Source organism: Hippoglossus hippoglossus, chromosome 19 (assembly GCF_009819705.1).
Source record: "Hippoglossus hippoglossus isolate fHipHip1 chromosome 19, fHipHip1.pri, whole genome shotgun sequence".
Taxonomy (NCBI): Eukaryota; Metazoa; Chordata; class Actinopteri; order Pleuronectiformes; family Pleuronectidae; genus Hippoglossus; species Hippoglossus hippoglossus.
The window spans coordinates 14583836-14606285 of record NC_047169.1 but is presented as its reverse complement, the minus strand read 5'-3'; the positions used below and the strand labels follow the sequence as shown (position 1 = coordinate 14606285).

Genomic DNA, 22450 nt, shown 5'->3' with positions numbered 1-22450 from the left:
CTGGACATAAATCACGTGTTGCTATCTTTAAGGTTGCATTAAGGTTGAATCGTGGCTCTAAGCAGGTGCGTGCTTGTGTATTTCTGGTGTTTCAGGTATCAGGCGAGCAGCTCTTTGCAGATGTGGCTCAGGACATCCTGCTCTACGTCTCCAGAGACCTGAGCGACAAGGTGAATCATCTCCTGCCTTGTTACCACTTTCTTTGTGTGTGCTTGTGTTGTCTTACTGATCTTCCAGGGATCATGTGTCCTTACTAAGGCACAGAGGCAATGGAAATAGTGCAATCCAAAGCAAGCTTTAACCCATTCATACCTAAGGCGCGGAATAAAGAAAGACTAAAAAACAACCACCTTAAACCTGAGGGTTTTCTGAAGAGATGACAGAATTGCCCACGTTTACAAAAATCGGAATCTTTCAGTCTGAAGCACATCGAGACATGAAATGAAAAACATTTGATCGCTTAAGCTTTTAGTTTTTGATGTGAATCGTTTGCCTTTTCCCAAAAGTGATCATCCACAATGACGCCAGCAAACTCCAACAACTCATCGTAGTTTTCATCAATGAAACGCTGCTGTAATCTATTTCAATATTGCTCCCGTCGCTGAGATCATCAGCCATTGTCTGAAACACTACTTTTAAAACTCTTCTGCTGGGTAAGGGCATCTGAAAAACAGATTTCATTTCCTACTGCATTTTCCATAATCGGTTTCTAATTTCCTGTGAGTATTTCAGTGAATCATGATGTCAAATGGTTTGAAAACAATGACATCATATAAAACAAGCAAATCTGGCTCGGAGGGAGAAGCGTGGGAACATTGTACCCGGTCCTAAAGGTGTATACACGCACATGTAACACCATGTCTAAATGGGTTAAGAAGACAGAATGGAAGTCAGGTTATGTTCGGTTTGGTGTTAGGATGTGGGTTAGGGTTAATGCAGTGTGTAGGGATGCATGTTGGCAAAGGAAAGCCATTAAAAAATAGAGGAATATAAACTGGCTTGCTGTGACACTGTATTTTCGCTGCCCACAAAACACAAACATTAGCTGTAAATCCCATCAGGAAATAATAACAACTGTGCGAGTTGTGTGTGTTTGTGTGCGTGCACCTTGTTGATACATCCTCCAGGGGAACCCACGTTGACAAATAGCCTCTTCAACCCTTGCCCTCCTCTGAGGGTCAACCCCTTTTTTTCCTTTTGATTAATGAGTCGATAACAGCGAACGGGGCACACAATTAAAACTGCACTCCTTGTAATCATTATATGCCCCGAGATTTATTATGTAATTATACATTAATGAATTAATGCAGCAAAGGTAATTTACTGTAGACTCCCATGCTTTCTTTGTGCAGAGACGGCTCGGATCCTACTGCCAGTTTTCATCACTGATAACTGTTGAAATATTTCAGTACTTTAAATAACAACCACTACAGCTCTCTCAGGGTTTACATAAATACTGTATATGGTTCAGGAGTTAGACCTTGAAAGGTGATGTTTAATTCAGTGCAGTCAGTTTTCCCCATTACAATTTCACAATTATATGATTGTTGCTCCAGATAAGGTAATCCCCGTGATTAAGTAATGTTTGGGGCCTCATTCTTCAGCTTCCATTTTCAAACTATGTACTTTTGTGGTTGTATTTGACCTGTCGTTATCTTAAGAACATCTCAAGAGAATCCTTTCAAATTTAGCACGAATGTTCACTGAGACTCACAGGTTACCTGATTAGATTTGGGTTTTCAAAGGTCGGAGGTCAAGGTCATTGCGGCCCCACAAAGCATGTTGTTGCCCTATTCATCATGATATCTCATGTCTGCCTTCAGGGAATATCTTCCAATTTAGAATAGCTGTAATTAAGACTCTAAGAGTCATAGGTCACGGTGACCTCATATGATGATGTAAAAAAATATTTGTAGAATGAAACTAGTTGGCGGAGGCATACAACTGCATGCCAGTATTTCTCATTTCTTTTTCAACAGGCTATGCTCATTACTGGGGTGAGCAGTCTCGAACACATAATATATTTATTTATCTTTCTTTCAAGCATCCAGATTTGTCTAAATTGCTCCAGTAAACCTTTCTGCAGTTTTTTTTATTTCTTTGCTTTCAGTTGTAAAAGTCTTCATGTATTTCTAACAAATCCTTGCTCCTGATTTTAACACTACATTTTTGACATTTAGTTATTATAATGGAGGAATCCTAGAGATCCAACAGAGCAGATCTGTAGTAACTTGTCAACACACGTTGGATGTTCTTTCAGAAATGGCCTCTGTCGAAGGGCCTCTTTTTTCTGTATTTTTCTGCCACTTGCCATTAAATAGCAGCTTTCGCTCTCCTTCCCCCTCCTTCATTGCTGTCTGCTTGCTTTATTAGTCCGGGGGCTTCTACAGTGCTGAGGATGCAGACTCTGTCCCATCTTCGGGGGGGACAAAAAAGCGAGAGGGGGCTTTCTGTGTCTGGACAGCCTCAGAGGTTCGGGAGCTGCTGCCAGACGTGGTGGAAGGCGCCAGTGAACCTGTCACTCAGGCAGACATCTTCATGCACCACTATGGGGTCAAGGAGCAGGGCAACGTTGCTGCAGAACAGGTACTTTTCATTTTCATTGTTATTTGATATATTAACTCTAACCCACATGTAGCCTCTGCAAACTTTGCCTGGATTAAAAAATGAAAAGATGGATGGATGGATGGAAAGATATGTTATTGCATGATCAGATAAATGAGAAAGAGAAGAGTCTTTACATGAAAGTGCACGAACATAAGGCATAAAGCTGGATCACTTGTTTTATTTAGTTCACACTGCATTTGAAGGAGTTAAAGTGGGTCGATTAAGGCATTAACATGGCAGCTGTTGCAGTCATTATGAGTTCATCTCTGTTGAACGCCCTCTCTTCTCCTCTGCTGTGCGTTGCCAGGACCCCCACGGGGAGCTGGAAGGTCAGAATGTGCTGATCGTGCGTTATTCCGTGGAGTTGACGTCTGCTCGCTTTGGCATCAGTGTCGAGAAGGTGAACGAGCTCCTGGCTGCTGCCAGAGCCAAGATGGCAGAAGTGAGGACCAGTCGGCCACGCCCACATCTGGACACCAAGATGTTAGCCTCCTGGAATGGTAGATGTCTCGACAGGTTTACACTCTGTTAGTTCGGGGAGAAGATTTTTTTCTTCAGTATATTGTTGATGAAGTTTTAGTTTCTTCTGGTATCATCAATCCACTTGTGATGAATGAAAGAGACAAAATTATCCCCTTTTCTAATCAGACAGTGGTATAATAATATCACTTCCCATATCTGTGTAATGATAAAGGGACATGAAGATGAGCTGAAACAAAGTTTCCACATTTACTGTCTCTATGACATACACACACATACACATGGGGAGCATGTAGACGACTGACCTCATCATTTGTTTTTTGCAAAAATGTCTCAACATCACAAATAAAATATATGAATATAATATTAACATTAAAATATAATGAACATGATTAAAATTATTTTATATCTAGAACAAACTTATTTAACAATTTCAAATATTTTAGTTCATTTTTGGATGTGCAAGGTGAAGTATACTCAACAATACCAATAACAGTACAGTAAATATTTAGTGTAACTAAACAAGCACAGTGTCTAATGTAGTGTTTACCTGCACTGCTGTCTGTGTCCTCACATTTGTACTCACTTGGACTAGGAACAAGGAAACATCTTGTATTAACTGCCTTGCTCCCACGACAAACACATCTGACCATAAATGTAGTTTTAAGCTCTCAAATTGTTTGCTGTGATGCGATTCGGTTTGCTTGGATTTTTCTCTGTGTGAAAAGAAACAAACCCAAAGGGAACAAAGCTCCACGTCCACAAACTCATCAACTGACTTGGACCTGTGTCAGCAAACTACACAACTAGGTGTGAAAATGCACTAAATCTGAACAAAGCGTTGTTGACTCCACCAAATGTGGCGGTTTCGAAAAACAACTAGAATGGCACTCAGTGGAGTGCATACGTCTGCCAAGGCCCAATATTCCTCTTATAAAACCAGATTTGAATTCACTAGATCTGGATCAAATTATTCACACTCATAAATATCGGTCACGTAAAAATGCCTGTTTGTTTCATCAAGATCCACAAATTATTCTCTGAGAAATCCACAAATGTTACAAAACACCCGGTCTCGCAATGTTAAAGTAAGCGAACAAAAAATCCTGGATTTCGCCCCCTGATCTGGATCTGCACCAACATTTAATGGGTTCTTCCTTGGGTCATGCCCCACCCATCCACAACATTTTAATGGAGATCTGTTGAAGAGTGTTTGTGAAATCCTGCTGACAATCAAACCAAAACATAACCTCTGTGGAAGAGCTAAAAGTAAAAGCTGTCATAAACTCACTGATGACATCCAAAGATCATTACACACATTTATCATCATGTGATGTCAATGTGGACAATCTCACATTGTCCAGCATATGGCTACATAAAAGAACAGAGAGCCCATTACACATATATAGACATACACACACACACACACACACACACACACACACACACACACACACACACACACACACACACACACACACACACACACACACACACACACACACCAACAAATCTTTCTCCCAAGCCTGATGTCTCAAGACACGGTGTGTTAGTGAGCTAATGAGGCTCTGCGATCCCGAGAACTTTCCAATTAGAAACAAGACTCCCCCTCTCCTCTCTAATGAAGAAACACCTCCATTAATCACCTGTCCTCGGCTGCAGCACTTTGAAGCCCGGGCTGTGCACTCGCCTGGCTTTGATACGCTACATGAAAGAGGAGAGCAGGGATGTAGAGAGGGAAGAGAGCAGGAAAGAGTGAGAACAAGGAAAGTTCAAAGAGTGAGTTGTGGCTTCACATTCATTGGAGAGGACATGTTGTCTTTAGCTGAGAAAGTCAATTCACCACAACCACCAATGACCATCTCTACCGTTTCTTTCTCTTCAGGCCTGATGCTGTCGGCCTACGCTCGTGTCGGAGCTGTGCTGGGGGACAAGGCCCTGCTGGAGAGGGCAGCGCAGGCCGGCTATTTCCTCAAGGACCACCTGTGGGATGCTGAACGGCAGACCATCCTCCGAACCTGTTACCGCGGAGACCAGATGGAGGTGCAACAGATGTAAGAGCCGGGTTTCTGTATATACATGCATTGTATATAGAGAAGATGAAAAGCAGTTAGAATTAAAGTCACTTGAATATATTAACAAGTCATAATAACTTCTGGTGACTTACGGAATCTACTGTTAACGCATTACACGGTGCCACAGCACATGAGAGAATAAGTTAGACACCCAGATATATTTCCCTGTTCGACTTACTAATCAGAAAATGTAGCTGCTGTTTGTTTGCCTGGGACAAAGCAGTAAAACGTATCTGATTCAGAACCTTTTTTCACATTGCTCACAGGGAATTGAATCCTGTGCACTGTGTATCACTTCCTTTCTTACTTTTACTTTGAATACTTGCAGTTTATTTAAAAGCACATGACTGTAGCCTTCTGATCAATTATGGAGACTCAAAATCTAGATTTATTTAACTTAGTTTTAGTTTAGTCTTGTTTGAACGTTGCCAAGGAAATAGGTTTGTCCAGCAGAAATGTTTGTGCTCTAACCAAAGCCTGTTCAAAAGTGATCGGTCAAACTAGGAATGGAAACCCGAACACCTTTGGCCCCAAAATCTCATCCCTAAGAATGTACTGTCTGCTGTTGATTGTCCAAGTGTCCTTGTTCTGTTGACCAGCCCTGTGCCCTAGTTACTGTGAGGGAGTGAGTGTGAAATGCCACTGAATCAGCAGAATAATATGCCAGGAGTCCCACAAAACACATGATGAAATGCACTTGTTTAAACGTTCGCCTGATACAGACACACACTCGTACTTAAACACTGTCCTGGTTCTACAGTCTTTGTCTCATTCATAATTGTCCAAATTCAGGAGGGTGTCAGCACCGAGAATGCTTACCAAGGCCCTTTTCCAGAGCCTGGTTTAGTTTCCATACATTGGTAAATCACTCTGTCATGCCAGGCACATATGGGCCGTGGACTAGTTTACCGGGAGAAATGGTCGGTGCTGAGACTAACTGGGTTAATTGGCTGTGGAAGTGTTGAGGAGCTGATGCCATAGATTTGTCTGTGGCCCTCACCTGGCACTGTGTGGTTAAGAGTCCTACCAGTGTCTCCAGGCAGCAGAGGGGAGACCTGAGAACACTGAGGCTGTTCACTCATTCCAACTTGATTTGGTCACATGCAGTCTGTTTCACAGAGATTACTTAGTCAATGAGTATTGATTGTTTATCCGTGCTAGATACTACAACCACACATGTCTTATACATTTTAAACAAAAGAGCAAAAGGTTTTTCCCAAACTGTTACCTTCATTCATAATCCATCAATTGGCATCATTGATGGTGGTGAAGATAACTCCCATTTTCCCACTGTGCTTCATGATGTCATCAAATGCAATCTTTTGTTAATGTTTTGATTTAGAGACCCCTCGTGGCTGACGTTACACTTTATATATTTAAAAACTTCTTTGCCGTGCGTGGGGCTCTCAGCCCTGAGGTTATTTGTCTATGTTAAAGATTAAACAGTTGCACCTCTTAACAAAAACGATAGCATATATTATTGTTATTACTCTTTTTATTGGACTAGTGCCCTTGTTCATGGTAATGACAGAACATGTCTAATACTAAGACTAATGGCAGTAATTGCCAGAAAATATGATTTATTCAATTAAACAATTGAGCCCCTTGTATTCTAATGGTTTATCAAGCTTACTTTTTTATTACACCTCCCTTCCTCACGCTGAAATTTTAACACAACAAAAAAGAAGTCAGTCATAACACTGCCTTTGGAGTGTGTCCTGTGGTCTTCAGCAGAGAAAAGAGATTCAGTGATCAGAAAGAATAAGATAAAGTATGAGGCGTCACCATATTGCTTGGTGCACAAAGAGCCATCAGATGAGAAACACGGGAATGTGTGAAAAACACCAAGGGTCTGCAGATTGTTATAGAAAAACAAACACCAGCTACAATGATTAATGGGGGAATTTATATGGGCATCTTTACTCTTTCTCTCTTATGGGAAAGCACCATGTACAGTACATTCTGTAGCAAAGGCAAGCATATTAAATGATTCTCTTACATAAAGGTCACTGCAGTTGTAGAAAAGATGGTATTCAAAGTGGTAATGTAACCCATATAATGCCAATAGGTCTCTCCCTCTGTGGCTTATTAAAGGGGGGAGTGAAGTAGCTGGTGCATGAGAACCATTATGAAGCTATTATTGTAATAATACTGTTATACGGTAGACTGACAAGGCGTTTTTATCTTTCTTCTCATGGAAACGACTCATTAAACAGGCACTATTATAAAGGTGTGATCGAAAAAAGGCTGTGGGGAATTTTCAAAAGGCTTTTTTTTTTTTACATTTTTGTGTTTGTGTGTCAGTGAGGCCCTCTTGAGGTCTTGTGTCAGGTTGTCGTTCATGTGGCTGGAGTCACCTCAGCCTGATAACGTGTCGTCCTGTGAAAGAAGGGGTATCCTCAGGAGGGGGGAAACAAGCTGTGATTGAGTGATGAGGTCTGGGCCAGGAGTGTGTTAGTGTGGGAGAAGAGTCAAGAGTAGAAAGTGTTACTGATTTAAAAATCATAATGCAGAGTGAACCTGATGGGACCTAAAGTTGAATGCCTAAGTTGCTAATTTTGTAGTTAAATCGTGCAATAAATGTGAAGCGTCACCGGAAAATGCTAATTTAAAAAACAAAAACAAAAGCTTTAGATATTAAAAGGATAAAACAAAGATCAACTGTCTTTTTAACACATTCAGCTTTAATCTAAAGTACTCAAGGATCCCACGACTGTGAAACCTGGAAAAGTCATGATATTAAGTAAAGTAAACTTGTTTGGAAAGGTCATAAATCATGGAATAACATTTCTTCACCTCCACTAAGGAGGTTATATGTTTTCAACCCTGTACGTTTGTTGGTTGGTTTGTTTGTCAGCAAGATAAAGTAAATATTTCTGAACAGATTTCCACGAAGCTTGTTAGGATGGATAGTGCGTGACAATACATTTTGAGGCATTTCTAGACAAAAAGGCTTTATACAGGAATATTTTATTTGTCTTTAACATTGTGACATTGTCACCAATGCCCAGGAGAATAATGCATAAATGTGGATAAAAGAATCACACATATTTAGAGGACTGCTATGTGTGAGCAACTTGGTGTGTTTTGGGCGACTACTAGACTCGGTCCACAGAACCCTGAAGCTGCACCACCGCTGCTGCACATAGAGTTGTTCACCTGTTTATTCAAAGTTCACTGAAAATAGACTGAGTCTACGCAGAACCCCGGCCTGGAAAGTAATTTGTCATTCTGAAAAAAGGCCTGCTGTTATTAAAGCGCTAGTGTAATGATCGACAACATCACTTATGTTGATGTGACCTAGCCACCGCCAATACAGAGCACTGGTCGCCTGTGTATTTACAGTTTATAGTTATTACCAATATCAAACTCACTGCCGTTTCTTTGGCCCTTAACAATACATATGCCAAGTGTGAAGCTAATAAGATGAAGGGTTCATGAGACATGTGTTTGATAGATGAATAGATGGATAGATGGATAGATAGATAGATAGATAGATAGATAGATAGATAGATAGATAGATAGATAGATAGATAGAGAGCAAGCATTAATACACTAACAGGTACTGTCTTGATTCGTTGATGCGTGATTATGTTTTGCTCCCTCACTGTAATCCTGCCCTCAAGTAGTGAGCCTCCCACCCGCAGTCTTCATGCTGCCTGGTCAGAATATAGATTAAAATGTGTACTCTTAGCACTGATCATAGTTTTCCTCTTTAAGGAGATTATTACTGGCATTTCAGACACACTTAGCTTTTACTTTCAAATAAGCAGTTTGCTTCCCTGTCTGGCCTGATTGTAGTTAAACTGCTGTGTTGTCAAATGTCAGCAATTACTTTGGTGAGTACAGGGGTATTATAGGAATGATACAAGGCTGGGGTGGACAACTCTGTGGTGGACTGCGATAAAATTTTAGTACAGACATTTATGTTCCCTGCAGGATGAGTTGTGAGAATGTTGGTGTTCCTCTAGCATCGTTTAGGACGGCCTCTGTCCACTGTGTGCGAGACAGGCCCGAGAGGTTTCCCATTAAAAAGCTTAGGGAAATGGCTGCTCTCTATCAGAGGAGGGAAAGTTAACCAAACCAACCAGTTCCTCCTCTTCCTTTACTTTCTTTTCTTGTTATAGTACAAACATACGAGTTGAAAAAAACACTTACACAGAAGAAGTCTGCCTCAGTTTGTCCTTGGCTGGGTGTTTTCTCCTCTACAGCCACTTGAGGGGGCAGTAATCAGCACATAATGGGTTGACAGACCAGAATGAGGCCGAGAAGGTGACGCACACTCTGAAAATTGCTTTGACAATTGTCACAAAGGTAAAATTCTAGCTCTATCAGAGGTGATAGGTTCAAGTTGGATCTTTTGGTGTTACAAAAGAAAATACTTCAACAATGAGGCCTAACATTTTCAGGCTTGAGATTTCAAGGGCTGAGCGTCCGTGAGGTATTATTCTAGCCCTGACCAGTGTGCGTAGACGAGGAGAAAAAATGCGGGAGGCACAATGGAAACCTGAAAGTAGTTCTGATTTCAGAGAAACAAGGACGGTGCAAGGCCTCTAGCAGGTTTGGAACTGTTGGTTCTCGAGAGCAGCGCGCCTCATTGTTATCTCTCAGTTCAGTGTTTTGTTTGATGATAGTTGGACGCTGGTTACTCAAAGTTCATAAGTAGGAAAAGAAAGGTGTTGGAAGTTGTAGCACAACGTCCTGTCTTGTGTAACAGTGCAGGCCATCCCCTTCCTACTTCTGAGTCTGCTACCACTCTGTCTGGGTCAGATAGGCCTAGATATTACTCTTGATGTCCCCTTGCCCTCCTCATGCATTTCATCTCCTCAATTCTTCCCCGCCTCTTGACCACCAGCCTGGCCTGACACAACCCTATATCTGGGTTCCTGTCACCGTCCGTCCCCCTGCACTTACCTAGATAGAGGTGCTACGTAGGAACTGGGGGGGGGGGGTTGGTCTGCAGCTTTGTTGGAGGAGAGAACATCCGAGCTTAGAAACTTGTTTCAAAGTTGAGTTTGTGCTGAGTTTATTGGTTATGCTGTATAATGTCAGGACATTGGGAAGGGCACTTGTCAGTTCTGCACATGATAAATCCAATACACACCAGGGAATGAGACATATTGGTTTAGAAACTCCAGGTGTCGAGCAGACTTCAAAGTGGAATTCAGCAAGTTCAAATGAAAATGTGATTTTTGGTAAAAGTTTAAACAAAAAAAGGTTGCAAAAGTTAGAAGAAAGCATTCTGTGGTGAGACAGTTGAAGGAAGAGGTGGAACACTGATGGCAGAGGGAGGTGGGGTGGCGTAACTGCAGTCAGATTTGACTAATTACTGTCCTGCATCACTTGAAACTTCAAAGCGTGTGTTCACAGTTGTGTTTGTGCACAAGGGTAACTTCACACAGAGAAAAATGCTTCAGGGAGAGATTACACACTCAGTGTTCTCTGTATATCACACTGTAGCTCTGTACTGTCCCAAATAATTCCTTCAGGCTTTTTCTAGTCTCACTTTATAGTCTATTCTTCTGGGTTTCTATACTGGGCTGATGGGGAAAAGAACATAGCTTGATCTTTTTTAAAGCCAGTATACAAGCCTTTGGTATACAAAAGATGAGAGGCTTTATCAGTTCACCAACAGTCACCAATCTCACCATACCTCACATTCATCTATTGATTGATCATTTATGAAAAATGTTCCTAATCTTGCTTTTTTTTCCTATTTCTCTTATTTTGTTCCTATTCTTTAGCTCTCCACCCATCTCCGGCTTCCTGGATGACTATGCTTTCATCATTTGTGGCTTGTTGGACCTGTACGAGGCCACGCTGCAGACAGAGTGGCTGCAGTGGGCCGAGGAGCTGCAGCTCCGGCAGGACACGCTGTTCTGGGATGAGGTGGGAGGAGGCTTCTTCTGCAGCGATCCCAGCGACAGCACCGTGCTGCTGCAACTCAAAGAGGGTGAGGGATACAAATTCTCATCCGTCACCCCATATCAGCAGGCTCCATCTTACATCTTTATTATCCCTTGACGCTAATGAGATTAATTACCAAGGTAATGAAATTTTGCCTCAGATGAGACTGCACATATTTGTCACTTCCAAGCCTTCAACACAACAACACCACATTTCCAATGCCAGCCATGTGATGAGGCACAATACATGCCACACTCTGGGCTGCGGGGGTGAGAGAGACATTCAAATCCAATAGGGATCACTTTTCTTACCTCATGCAATTTCGAATTGATCCAGAAATTTTAAAGATTGATTTTTTTGCAGAATGTTACTGATGGGAACATCATTGTATTTAGTTTACATTCTTGTATGTATTTGAATCAGATTTTATGGCAAGCGTTCCAACAGTTGTCAGGATCTTTGGACCAAAGTCAAATGTCATTCATCGTCGCTCTTTGCTTTTTCATATAAATTTTCTCGGAACAATGAATGTCTGCACAAATGCTTTGGCGTTTGATTCATCGAGTAGGTGTTGAGACATTTCACTGGAAAAGTAAGAACTTTAACCTGTTGGTGGCGCTAGAGAAAAAGTTAAAAGATCACTGAGTCAGTATGTTCCATCCTTTAGACAACAGGAATTTGTGTACAAGGTTTTGTTTCGATCCATCCAGTAATTGGCGAGATACTTGAGTCCGGGACAAAACCGAGTAGAAAATAAGTGAGGTATTGATGCTACTGCTGCTGGTTGAGAGGAGCAGGGGAGTATTGATGGACAGGTGAAGGATTAACGGCACTTCTGCAGCCGCGTACCCCTGTGGCTTAGCCGGGGTTCAAAGATGGATGGATGGCTCAGACAGATGAATAAATTCTACCGCTACTCTGCAGACAGTCGCGTAATATCAACACGTTGCTTTAATTCGACCCCATTGATTTAAAGGAACAAAAGAAGCGTGAATGAATGGCTGTAATTTATTTGAACAACCTGTTTCTAACAGATGGGTGTAATCCTTCATTCATTCACTCATTCATCCCTAGTGTCTCGACTGCCTATATCCTTCACCTCATTGATCAATCCAGAGCTTAACAAGATGGAAGCACCTGCCGTAATATCGCTGCCAGTTTCACTCCATCGCTACAGTTCAGCCACAGGGGAATAGGCAGGCAAGGATAGATGGATGGATGGCTAGATGAGTAGCTCGAGGATAACAGCAGAGGTATATTGACCTCCCCTTCCTCCAGTAGCATGCCGCCTTCACTCACTTTCTCACAGTTGAACTCCCCCAGCATGAAAGCACTCAAGGACTGATGCTCTGAATCTTCGGCTACTTTGATCACAAGAGCTGTCAAATCTGTCTCCATTCCTACTCTCCATCCATCTGACAGATTGAAACTGCACACACAATGTACAGTGGGAATCTGAAATCCTGGATCTACCTCTAGATCTTTTCATCTCTTTTACATCATAACTCCATCCACTTTTTTCATTTACTGCATTCCCCTTCTTTTGTGTGTATGTTTGTGTTTTGCGTTGCCCTCAAACTGTCTTTTGTTGCAAGATGCACCATCTTGCAGAACTGAAAATGTGCACCAAAAAAAAGTCCCACAACTAAATGATGTAGTAGTATTATAATAACCAGTGGACAGGTCATGAACCTTCCTGCTGCAGCTTTTTCCTACAAGAATGAAATGCTTTTGTGTTGCAGTAATATCAGTGGACCTCATTAACCAATATCTTCATTGTTCTTAAGAAGTAACCTAAGAAACCTCTACGTCAGATTCATGTTTTAAATTGCAGATTTGTTTGCACCTTTGATATTATATTGATGAATGCCATGCCATGTCTTCGTAACTTCCTAATTAGCAGGGAAAAGTAAACACCCTGCCAATGCCCATAAAACACAAAGTTATAACAGTACTGCGTGTTTTCAATAGTAATCGGGTTCTGGTCAGTCACGTTGACTGGTCTGATTTTTTTTTTTTAAACTGCTCGTGTCTGTAATCTGGGAAAACAAGCAATAACCATTTGTGTCAGGGACAGACTAACACAAACTCAGCTTACTTTAACTGCTACAGGTTCGGGTTCGAGTTTTTTCTTTGGTGTCTTCTACATGTATGGCACCTCTTCTTCATCCTTATATATCTTTCTATTTTTTTCCATTTTTGCATCTGTCAAATATTAGAAATGTCATCAACATGCCCACTCTGGAATTCTCCAGATAGATTTTTGACTAGGGTGCTGGCAGAAAACTGTCTGCAACAACTGACTTGGACCTTTGCCTTTTCACACACAGCCCCTCCAGAAACTTTTATCAGAGTAGCAGGAGTTCAGTGCATCTCTAAAAGATTCAATAGAGTATCGTCAGTCATGGTTATGATGATTTACAGGTGGTCAACTTTCTTTGTTTTATCTTCATTTTATTCTGTATGTAGTTTATTGTGGCAAAGCTGCATTACTTCAGTGTTTGTGGCTAAATTAGGGTTTTTGTACCAAAGCACTGACGGGATATAAATATAAATGGGTCTGACCTTGACGTGCACCGCAGCCCTTCTTCGGCTGCCAGTTCACTCCTTACGCTGTCGGCTGCTGGCAGCTCTGAAAGCCGACACCTTGTAGACATGCAGACATTTAACTTTGATCTGTCAGTCCAAAGTTTCCAACCTGGATCCAGTTTTCTGTTTCTTTTTGTTTTTTACTCTCGAGCTTCTCTCTCTCTGACGGTCTTGACACACCAACGGTATAAATGGATTGTTTCTCCTAATTTGTATATATATTTTTGTATTGTTATGTTCTTGTCATCTTTACTCAGCATGATGTCTTTCTCAAATGATACAAAATGTAAAACCAGTTTTCTAATCCTAACGCATTAATAACTGAGTCTTTGCTAGTTTCTCAACTTTTTTTGTATTATTTTATTGTCAGTTTAAAAATTCATCCTCTACTAAATGGACTGTATTTATATTTCTTAGTCTTATCGACCACTCAAAGAGCTTTTTTACAAAACAAGCCATACTCACCCATTCAAACACACATTCATACAATGCGACTACATGCTGCACCTCCTCTATCACACACTGCTGGCACAGCTGTCATTGGCCTTTTTGGGGTTCAGTATATTGCCCACTGTACCTCCTGAACCACCGCCTTTGTCCACTTCATGCTTCACCCCCTTTTGAGACTAAATCACAGTTGGGTTTGGTTCTGAAAGCTCCTAACTATTTAAGGCTGGGCAACAGATTTTTCTGTTTTTCATGTGTGAATGTTTAACCTTTGCATTAAGATGAAACCATCCAAATGTCTTCAAATTTGGTACAAACTTTCACTTGGACTCAAAGATGGAAGGAAACTTTGGCATGTGCACTGGAGGAGCCAGGGAACGAACCACTGACCCTCTGGTTAGTGGACGACCCACTGTACCTCCTGAACCACAGCCTTTGTCCACTTCATGCTTCACCCCCTTTTGAGACTAAATCACAGTGGGGTTTGGTTCTGAAAGCTCCTAACTATTTTAGGCTGGGCAACAGATTTTTCTGTTTTTCATGTGTGAATGTTTAACCTCCGCATTAAGATGAAACCATCCAAATTAAGAATTTCAAAATGTTTCAGGTGCCATAACTGTAACAATACTTTAACAAGATGGCACAGCTGGGAGATGGAAACAGTGAAAAAGCTAATAGTTATTCTTGTTAGGAACTGTTGACAGATCAGAGATTGTGTGTGTGTGTGTGTGTGTGTGTGTGTGTGTGTGTGTGTGTGTGTGTGTGTGTGTGTGTGTGTGTGTGTGTGTGTGTGTGTGTGTGTGGGGGGGGGGGACGACGACGCCTGTCTCGCCATCACACCTGCATGTACGTGTGTTTATCGGAGCCGACGTGTGAGAGGTTTCTCATCTGAGAGTCTTGACTGTGCCATTATTGTGGTGCTGTGGGTAGGGTTGAAGGCCATTAGTGACGCTACAGCCGCTGCAGTGTGGGTATCTGTCTCAGCAGCGTAGCCTGTCACTGCAAGACGAATTACCCCACCACGCTGTCACTCTCCATCTTACAGCCCGGCCTTACTGCGCTCTACATGTTTGTATTTGATAAGAAAGGTGAAAGTGATATACAGTATCAGCCTTTAATTTAAAATAGAATCAGCAGAGTTTTTTCAAATTGTCTTTGGTCTGCTCAGCTGTCTTCCCATTTGACAGACGTTCAAAATTTACATCCCAAAAAATAATCAGCTCAAAGCCACTTAAGTTTAGAAATGTCTTCATTAGTATCAACTCTCAAAAACTAATAGAAGTGTAGTTGGTGCTTAATGTGATACTGCACTTAACACCCTTAAATAAAATACGGATGACCCCTTGCCACCAACGACCGCTCCTGAGTGAGAATCTGGAAAGCCACGCTCATTTTCAAATCTATGCTGAAACCAAACTCATAAACCACCTCATTGCCTCCATTCAGAGATGTCCTTCATCCTACCCTATCCCTCCATGTCCTCAGACACGGCTCCTTAAGCCTGGTTTTCTCACACACACAATTTGAGTAGAGAAATGTCATATGAAGTAAAAGGCTTCTCGCCTCTAGAGTTTCCTGGCGGCCAAGACCACGGCCGCCCGCCTGTGTCAACAATCCGAGTACCTCAGGACCACCATGCTACTCTGACACGGTTGCTTCAGCGCCGGCTTAATCGTGATCTTGACCGTAAGGAATCTCCAGCAGCGAGTGGCCTCTACTACTAATACGAAAATTCTGTTTCAAAACAGTGTGTGTGCTGCTAAATAAGAACTACATTGGATGGATTAGGTGGATAGGGAGAGGCACTTTAGCCAAGTGTCAGAGTGTAACAGTATATAGTGTAACAGCTCTATAACCCAAATGAGTATTTTTGTAATGTAAATTCTTTCATGGGGCTTGAGGAGAATTGAAACACAGAGCAGAATAAAATCAAATTATTACTGCAGTTCAGTCATGCATTGGTGTGCATCTGTTTATGATTATGAAGTTATGGTTGTCATAAGAGATATTGTATACTCAGTGTACAGTATAATGGAGTGTGTGTGTGACTCGGGGAGGGATCCTTTCTTGTTTTTATGCGTCCGCGCCGCCGACATCCAGTGGCCCGGAGGCATTATGTTGGTCCGTCCGTCCAATTCTCGTGAAGTAAGCAATATCTCAACAATGCCTTGAGGGAATTTCCTCAAATTTGGTACAAACATTCACTTGAGCTCAAGGATGATCTGCTTCCATTTTTGTGGTCAAAGGCCAAGGTGACCTCACAAAGCACATTACTCGCCTTGTGAAGGTGACGTCTCTGGAACGCCGTAGAGGAAAACTTTCTCATTTGGCACAAACATTCACATGGACTCAAAGATTATATCACTTGGGTTTGGTCGCCAAAGGTCAAGTTCACGATGGCCTCACAAAGTATGTTTATGGGAATGTCTTCAAATTTGGTACAAACTTTCACTTGGAGTCAAAGATGAACTGATTGGATTTTGTTGCCTGGAGGTCAAAGGTCAAGGTCACAGTGACCTCATGAATCTGGGGGAAAAAGTATTTAGAAATATGTACAAAGAAACTGCACTGGTCAGCGGAGGCATGAAACCGCAGTGCAGTAATTGTAGTTAATTTTTAATCAAAAATATGAGTCTGACCTCATTGCACCTTGTGTTTCTCTCTCTCTTACACACAAACACACACACACACACACACACACACACACACACAAACATACACACATTCAGATCTAAGCATCCGGCTGATGTTAAGCAGCAGACATGCAACGAGGTCATAGGTCATGAGAAGATCACCTCCAGGCTCTCACTGGACACTGATAAGAGATAAGGACCAATGACTTAACAGGGCTAAGTCATGAGGTCGTCCAATCATATCACACCACACGTTGTTACTTTGTGTTGGTTCTGTTCCAGGGGATGGGATAAGAGGGCAAACAGTGTGCGTCTCAACTTATTATTATGTTCTGTATCTTTTGTGTCTCAGATCAAGACGGAGCTGAGCCCAGTGCTAACTCAGTGTCTGCGTCCAATCTCCTGCGTCTGTCCCACTACACTGGAAGACAGGAGTGGCTTCAGAGGTCCCAACAACTGCTGACGGCTTTCTCTGACCGTCTGACCAGGGTTCCCATAGCCCTCCCTGAAATGGTCCGATCTCTTATGGCCCAGCACTACACCCTTAAACAGGTTATTCTCAGCTTCACACACAGGCACACACAAATTGACAGGTGCTCTACAAGTAAGTTCAGTCTCCAGAGGGATTTAAGTCGTGTTAAAACACACTAAACATAGTTTAAAACTGTTACAACAGATGCTGTGGTCAGCAAGCTTATAATTTAATTTATATTCTTATTTGGATATCTGCTACTGTCCTTTTTGTCAGTTGTCTAAATGTGTTCGACTGGGACCGCTGAGCCACCATCATTGTAAATCCCCTAAACCCCATGTTAGCCTGAAGTGTGGGTGTGTTTGCTTGGCTCGTTCTCATGTCCGCCTACTGAAAGCAAGTGTTTCTGCTTTTCCTGACAAATTGTGCGAGAACAATAGACGTTACGTTTACCAATTGAACCAAACAATACACAGCAGCTGAACAAAAGGCCGAGCAAGACGCTGGGGAAACAAAGAACATCCCCGTATTGGCTGTGCTGACTCAGTTTTATTATGCATTGAAGTGACAATCAGTGAGTAAGTAAACTAGACTTGCTAAAGCAGCCACCAGTGCTGATTTTAGTTTTTTACTTCAGAGTTGCACTATTTTGTTTTGTTGTGAGTCTTGCAGAATTCAAATTGTTAACTCCTATTCAGACATTTTTTAACCCGTCATAACCTCTCCATTCACTTTCGGTGATTAATAATGCATGTTTTTTCTACTACAGTTGCTGCATCACAATAAAATGAAACTACGCCGACCAAACAATACATTTTTTGATCAAGAGAATAATTGGTTGACTAATGGATAAGGATGATTAGTGCATAATATTGCTAACTAACAGACGGACATAAATGGTCATAACCTCCTTGGCTGAGGTTAACACAGTTTGTGGCAGAGGCTCAAAGCACCGTGATAAAAATCCTGTTCTGATGAACCTCTGCTTGCAAAGGTATCTCCTGAAACAACTGGCTGATATGTTACTACATATATAGTTGTAGGTCATTCGAGGACACTGTCCTTTATCTCAGCTCTCTGCATATATTAACACTCATTCCCTGGAAAAACAGACTCTCAAAATCTTTTTTCCCAGGTTTTAACAGTCATGCTTTTAAAGGGCTATTTGAGCTGTTGAGCCTCAGTTACCCTGAAGTATCTTGTTCACCATAAGAAAAGTTTTTGTTTTAAAGAATTTGCTATACAGCCAAAGAAGGAAAAAGGGAATAGAATGAAGCAAGAGAAAGGGGGATAGTTAGCCCCTCCGCCCGTCATATGTGACCTGCGGAGGATGAGTCAGGGCGACCGGGCGGGGGTAATGAGCTCAGGGGCGAGGCAAGGTGAAGCAGTCCAAGAGAAAACACCTGCCTCCTTTGTTATTGCTACAAATACAGTACTGAACTCTATCACCTCCTGCCCCTCTCTCCTCCTTTTATGCGTCACCTCTCCCCTCTTATTTCACTCTATTCATACTCTTTCATCTCGTTAACTATCCCTCCTTGTCCCTGTTCCCTTCCCTCCACGTTCTCCCTCCTCCACTTTTATTTGTTTTAGATCGTGATCTGTGGCCAGAGGGATGCCCAAGACACCACAAGCCTCCTGGCAGCAGTCAACTCCCTCTTCCTACCACATAAGGTAATCATTTGGGATTGTGTGTTTGCTTGATGGAGTAATGCATCATCTTGACAAACCTGTCATCAGAACAAGTGCGTCATCAGCCCCTAAAGCAAGTTACAGCACATAGACAAGTATTGACTGACTCCGCCATCAGTACCTTTTATAGAGGCGGCAGATTCACAGTAACCTTGGAAACATGGACACAGACTAACATGCACTCACAGATTAGGAGTGGGACTGACCTAGGACAGTGCCTGGAGTGTTGGCTGGTTTAAGTGTGGTTCTTTAAAGGTCAGACAGAGTCTCCCTCTCCTCTCCTCTCCTCTCCTCTCATTTTTACTTCCCAGCTATCTCTTTTTAGGTATGAGTTAACCTTAAAACCCTTTACTAACATCTAAATGCCTAGTGGCTCTTTTGCAGACATTTTGTGTGTGTTTGTGTGTGTGTGTATTCCTGCCAGCCCTGACACCAGCTGTTGGTTATGGAATGGACAGCTGTCAGTCTGAGTCAAACTTACATTCTGTAAGGATGGCCAACATTGATGTTTCCTATGGCCACGATGATCAGAATCTTCAACTTCAAATGTTAAGATGATTCTCCGCATTAAAACCCCAACTCATTATTTTTACACCTATGGGGTAGGCATTTGGATGTGGTTGGTCCATCTTTTCCCACAAAAAAGGACTTCAACATTTTAAAAGAACAAGTAGAAAACAGGGTGAACATAGACAAACATCTGAGGATTAACTCTGGAAGAATTTACATTACAAAGCCAGTAACAGCAAAACATTGCATTTACAACAGAGCTCAGTCAATAATACACAATAATATAGACATTATACCCCATTCAGGCCGGAAGAGCCAGCTGGACATCAGCTGAATAGTGCAAGATAAACCTTTTCTACTCTCCGCAGTGGCATAGCCGGGACATTTAAAACCTTATGGATTTTTAATGGGCTACTAACACAGGCTGAATATCTGCCGGTAGCAAGACAGCCGCACATGCACACAAGATATGCATTGATGCTTTTCAAATTGCACAGTGGCTTCCTATAGCTTTTTGATCAAAGTTTGCTGGGTGGGCCAGTGAGTAATGTGGGTCGGCCGGTGCTGCCCTGGCCCATTACTGGCTGCCCGTCTGGTCCACACTTATTTATGTTAGTGAGATGTAGATGTGCAGGTAGGTGGATTTATTTTTACACTTAGATAGAGTCAGTCTAGAAGTTTTCATTAACTGCATTGTGACTTCTTTGTGTAGTTGGGCTGCAGAGTTTCCTAAAGCAAACGGGTATTAATCTCAGCGGGACTAACCTGTGTTAAATCAACAGAGTTATACTTTTTAGAAAAAGTACGCCCATGTTTGTTTAGAACAAATCTCAAAGAGAAGCAGTCTTTTGTGGACATTTGTCTACGTGTAGTGAAAGAGAAGGAGAAGATCTACATCCTGAGTAAACTGGCCCTTCACAGCTCTGATTGTGTGAAGTTGCTCACTGAGTTCTCCACAGGGCCCAGCTGAAATGTAGATGAGTTTCGCAGTGTCAGGTGGCTACTGCAGTAATACCAGGCCATTTCAGATCCCTGCAGAGAGACAGAGACCAATAGAGAGTAAGCCATTATCAGGATGGATCTATTATTAAGCTGGTCGCACGTTTGTCTCATTCAGCCAGGGCCCGGTACTTACCAGGCTTTATTACAGTCAAGGTAGTCACAGGGGATAAGGCACTTTTGTTGTATAATGGTGTTAAAAATAAAAGAAGCAGTAGGGATAGCTACAAACGTTTGTTTTTCACATTTATGGCCTTCTGCAACATTAACACCCTGATTAACATAATCCAAATTGCTATTTTATGCATTCAACTCAAACTAATAAGACCCTCAGCCTGATTGAGGGTGTTGGCCCATGTCTGCTAATGAGTGCAGTAATGGTAGAGGTGAGGGCTTGAGAGGAATGGAGTTGAGAAGGCCTCGAACAGCGAAGGATGAGAAAGACATGGACAGTGACCACAGGAAGGAGAGGTCTTTACCAATGGGAGCAATAAGATGGTAAATGAGACTAGAGGTAGACTAAAAGTAGGACAATAGTCACTCAGTGCTCCCAAGTGTGTGGTGCTGTTTCTTTATTACTGAAACTTATGAAACTTTTAATATGAACTTTGTAATTAGAATATGTGGCATTGAAATGTATTCACTTAGACACTAAATAGAAAGAGGAAAAGTGTTCTGTTTGTAGTTATACAATACTGTGTGTGTGTGTGTGTGTGTGTGTGTGTGTGTGTGTGTGTGGATTCTTCTGGACAGGTATGTGATATGACAGATCCAGATTTGATCTAATTAGGCTTCATTGAGCTTCAGAGTGAGATGGAGGGGGAGGTGGGAAACTAGTAAGAGTGTGTGTGTATGTATGTGTGTGTGTCAATGTATACGTATGTACGTATAGGTGTGTTTTCCTCCAGATGTTGTGAGAACAGCTGGCCATTAGTGGCAGTAGCAGCTATCTTGGCTAGGTAGAGATGAAATTATCCAGTAAATACACACACACACACACACACACACACACACACACACACACACACACACACACACACACACACACAGACGAGGTGTGATGCTCCCATGAGAATACCACCATAAGGAATTTGCACAAATGCTCACTAGCAGGCAAACCCAGTATGTTCACAAGCACATCTTCAAATATGCTGTAGACCTATGATCCCACAAACTAATGTAGCCTTGTTAGTTTAAGATCAAGTTTAAAATGAATACAAATGTAGTTGGTAAGATGTGCTTACTAAATGCAGCTAAAGCCAAAGCAACACACACTATTCAATCCTTAACTTACGGCTTCACTTTCTTTCTTTGGTTTCTGAAGGCTAAAAGACACCTACTAAAAACGATATTACTTAATATACCTTAATGCTGATTGCTTCAGCTCTGTCATGGGTGAGGTGTTCAGTGAGTGGACACTGGTTTAACGTACTACAAGGAGTTTTTAACTGTTTATGAAACGTGTATATTGCTGCCTCGTTGTGACCTACAACAGCAAAGGAGACAATCTAGGAGGTCAGAGGAAAAAAACAAATGCACATGCTGGCCAGACGGGTTTGTACAAACTATAAAACCTCTTTGTTTGTAAAGCAGATGTTGAGCTAGCCTCGCAGTTGAGTTGAAAAGTGGTTGGCCTACTCAGGGTAATAGGAGGTAATATTACTTCAAACATTAACATTTCTTCTCATAATATTACAAATTTTGTTTCACAGTACAACTTCACGTAATCGTACTAATTTTACTTGCGAAACCTCCGGGGCTTTTTTTCTCTTCAAGGGGCCCTAATACTCAAGCATGTGGTTGGCATTTTACACCATTTTGTAACATTTTACACAGTGAGAGATTAATTTAGTTATCCACTCAACTTTGAGGTTAAGTCCTGGTGTTAATCTAAAAGGTGTTATAATTAATGGGGATAAACCAATTACGCTAGGTGGGGAATGGGGATCAGATAAAGAACAAAGTGTTTGATGGTGTCAAGAGGGTGAATTATATAAGTGCGAGGGGATGGGAGGATGGTAAGTGAGATAAACGTAAGA

General features: G+C 41.8%; 1 protein-coding gene across 1 annotated transcript in view; it reads left to right on the top strand.

Annotated features, from left to right (window-relative positions):
- spata20 (spermatogenesis associated 20) overlaps positions 1-22450 on the top strand; it is a 43186-nt gene that overhangs the window by 6507 nt on the left and 14229 nt on the right. The window contains exons 9-15 of the mRNA XM_034570804.1: positions 96-170; positions 2374-2586; positions 2915-3107; positions 4973-5141; positions 10907-11115; positions 17091-17290; positions 18804-18884. Of these exons, the coding sequence (XP_034426695.1) occupies positions 96-170; positions 2374-2586; positions 2915-3107; positions 4973-5141; positions 10907-11115; positions 17091-17290; positions 18804-18884 (1140 nt within the window). The remainder of the gene's footprint in view (positions 1-95; positions 171-2373; positions 2587-2914; positions 3108-4972; positions 5142-10906; positions 11116-17090; positions 17291-18803; positions 18885-22450) is intronic.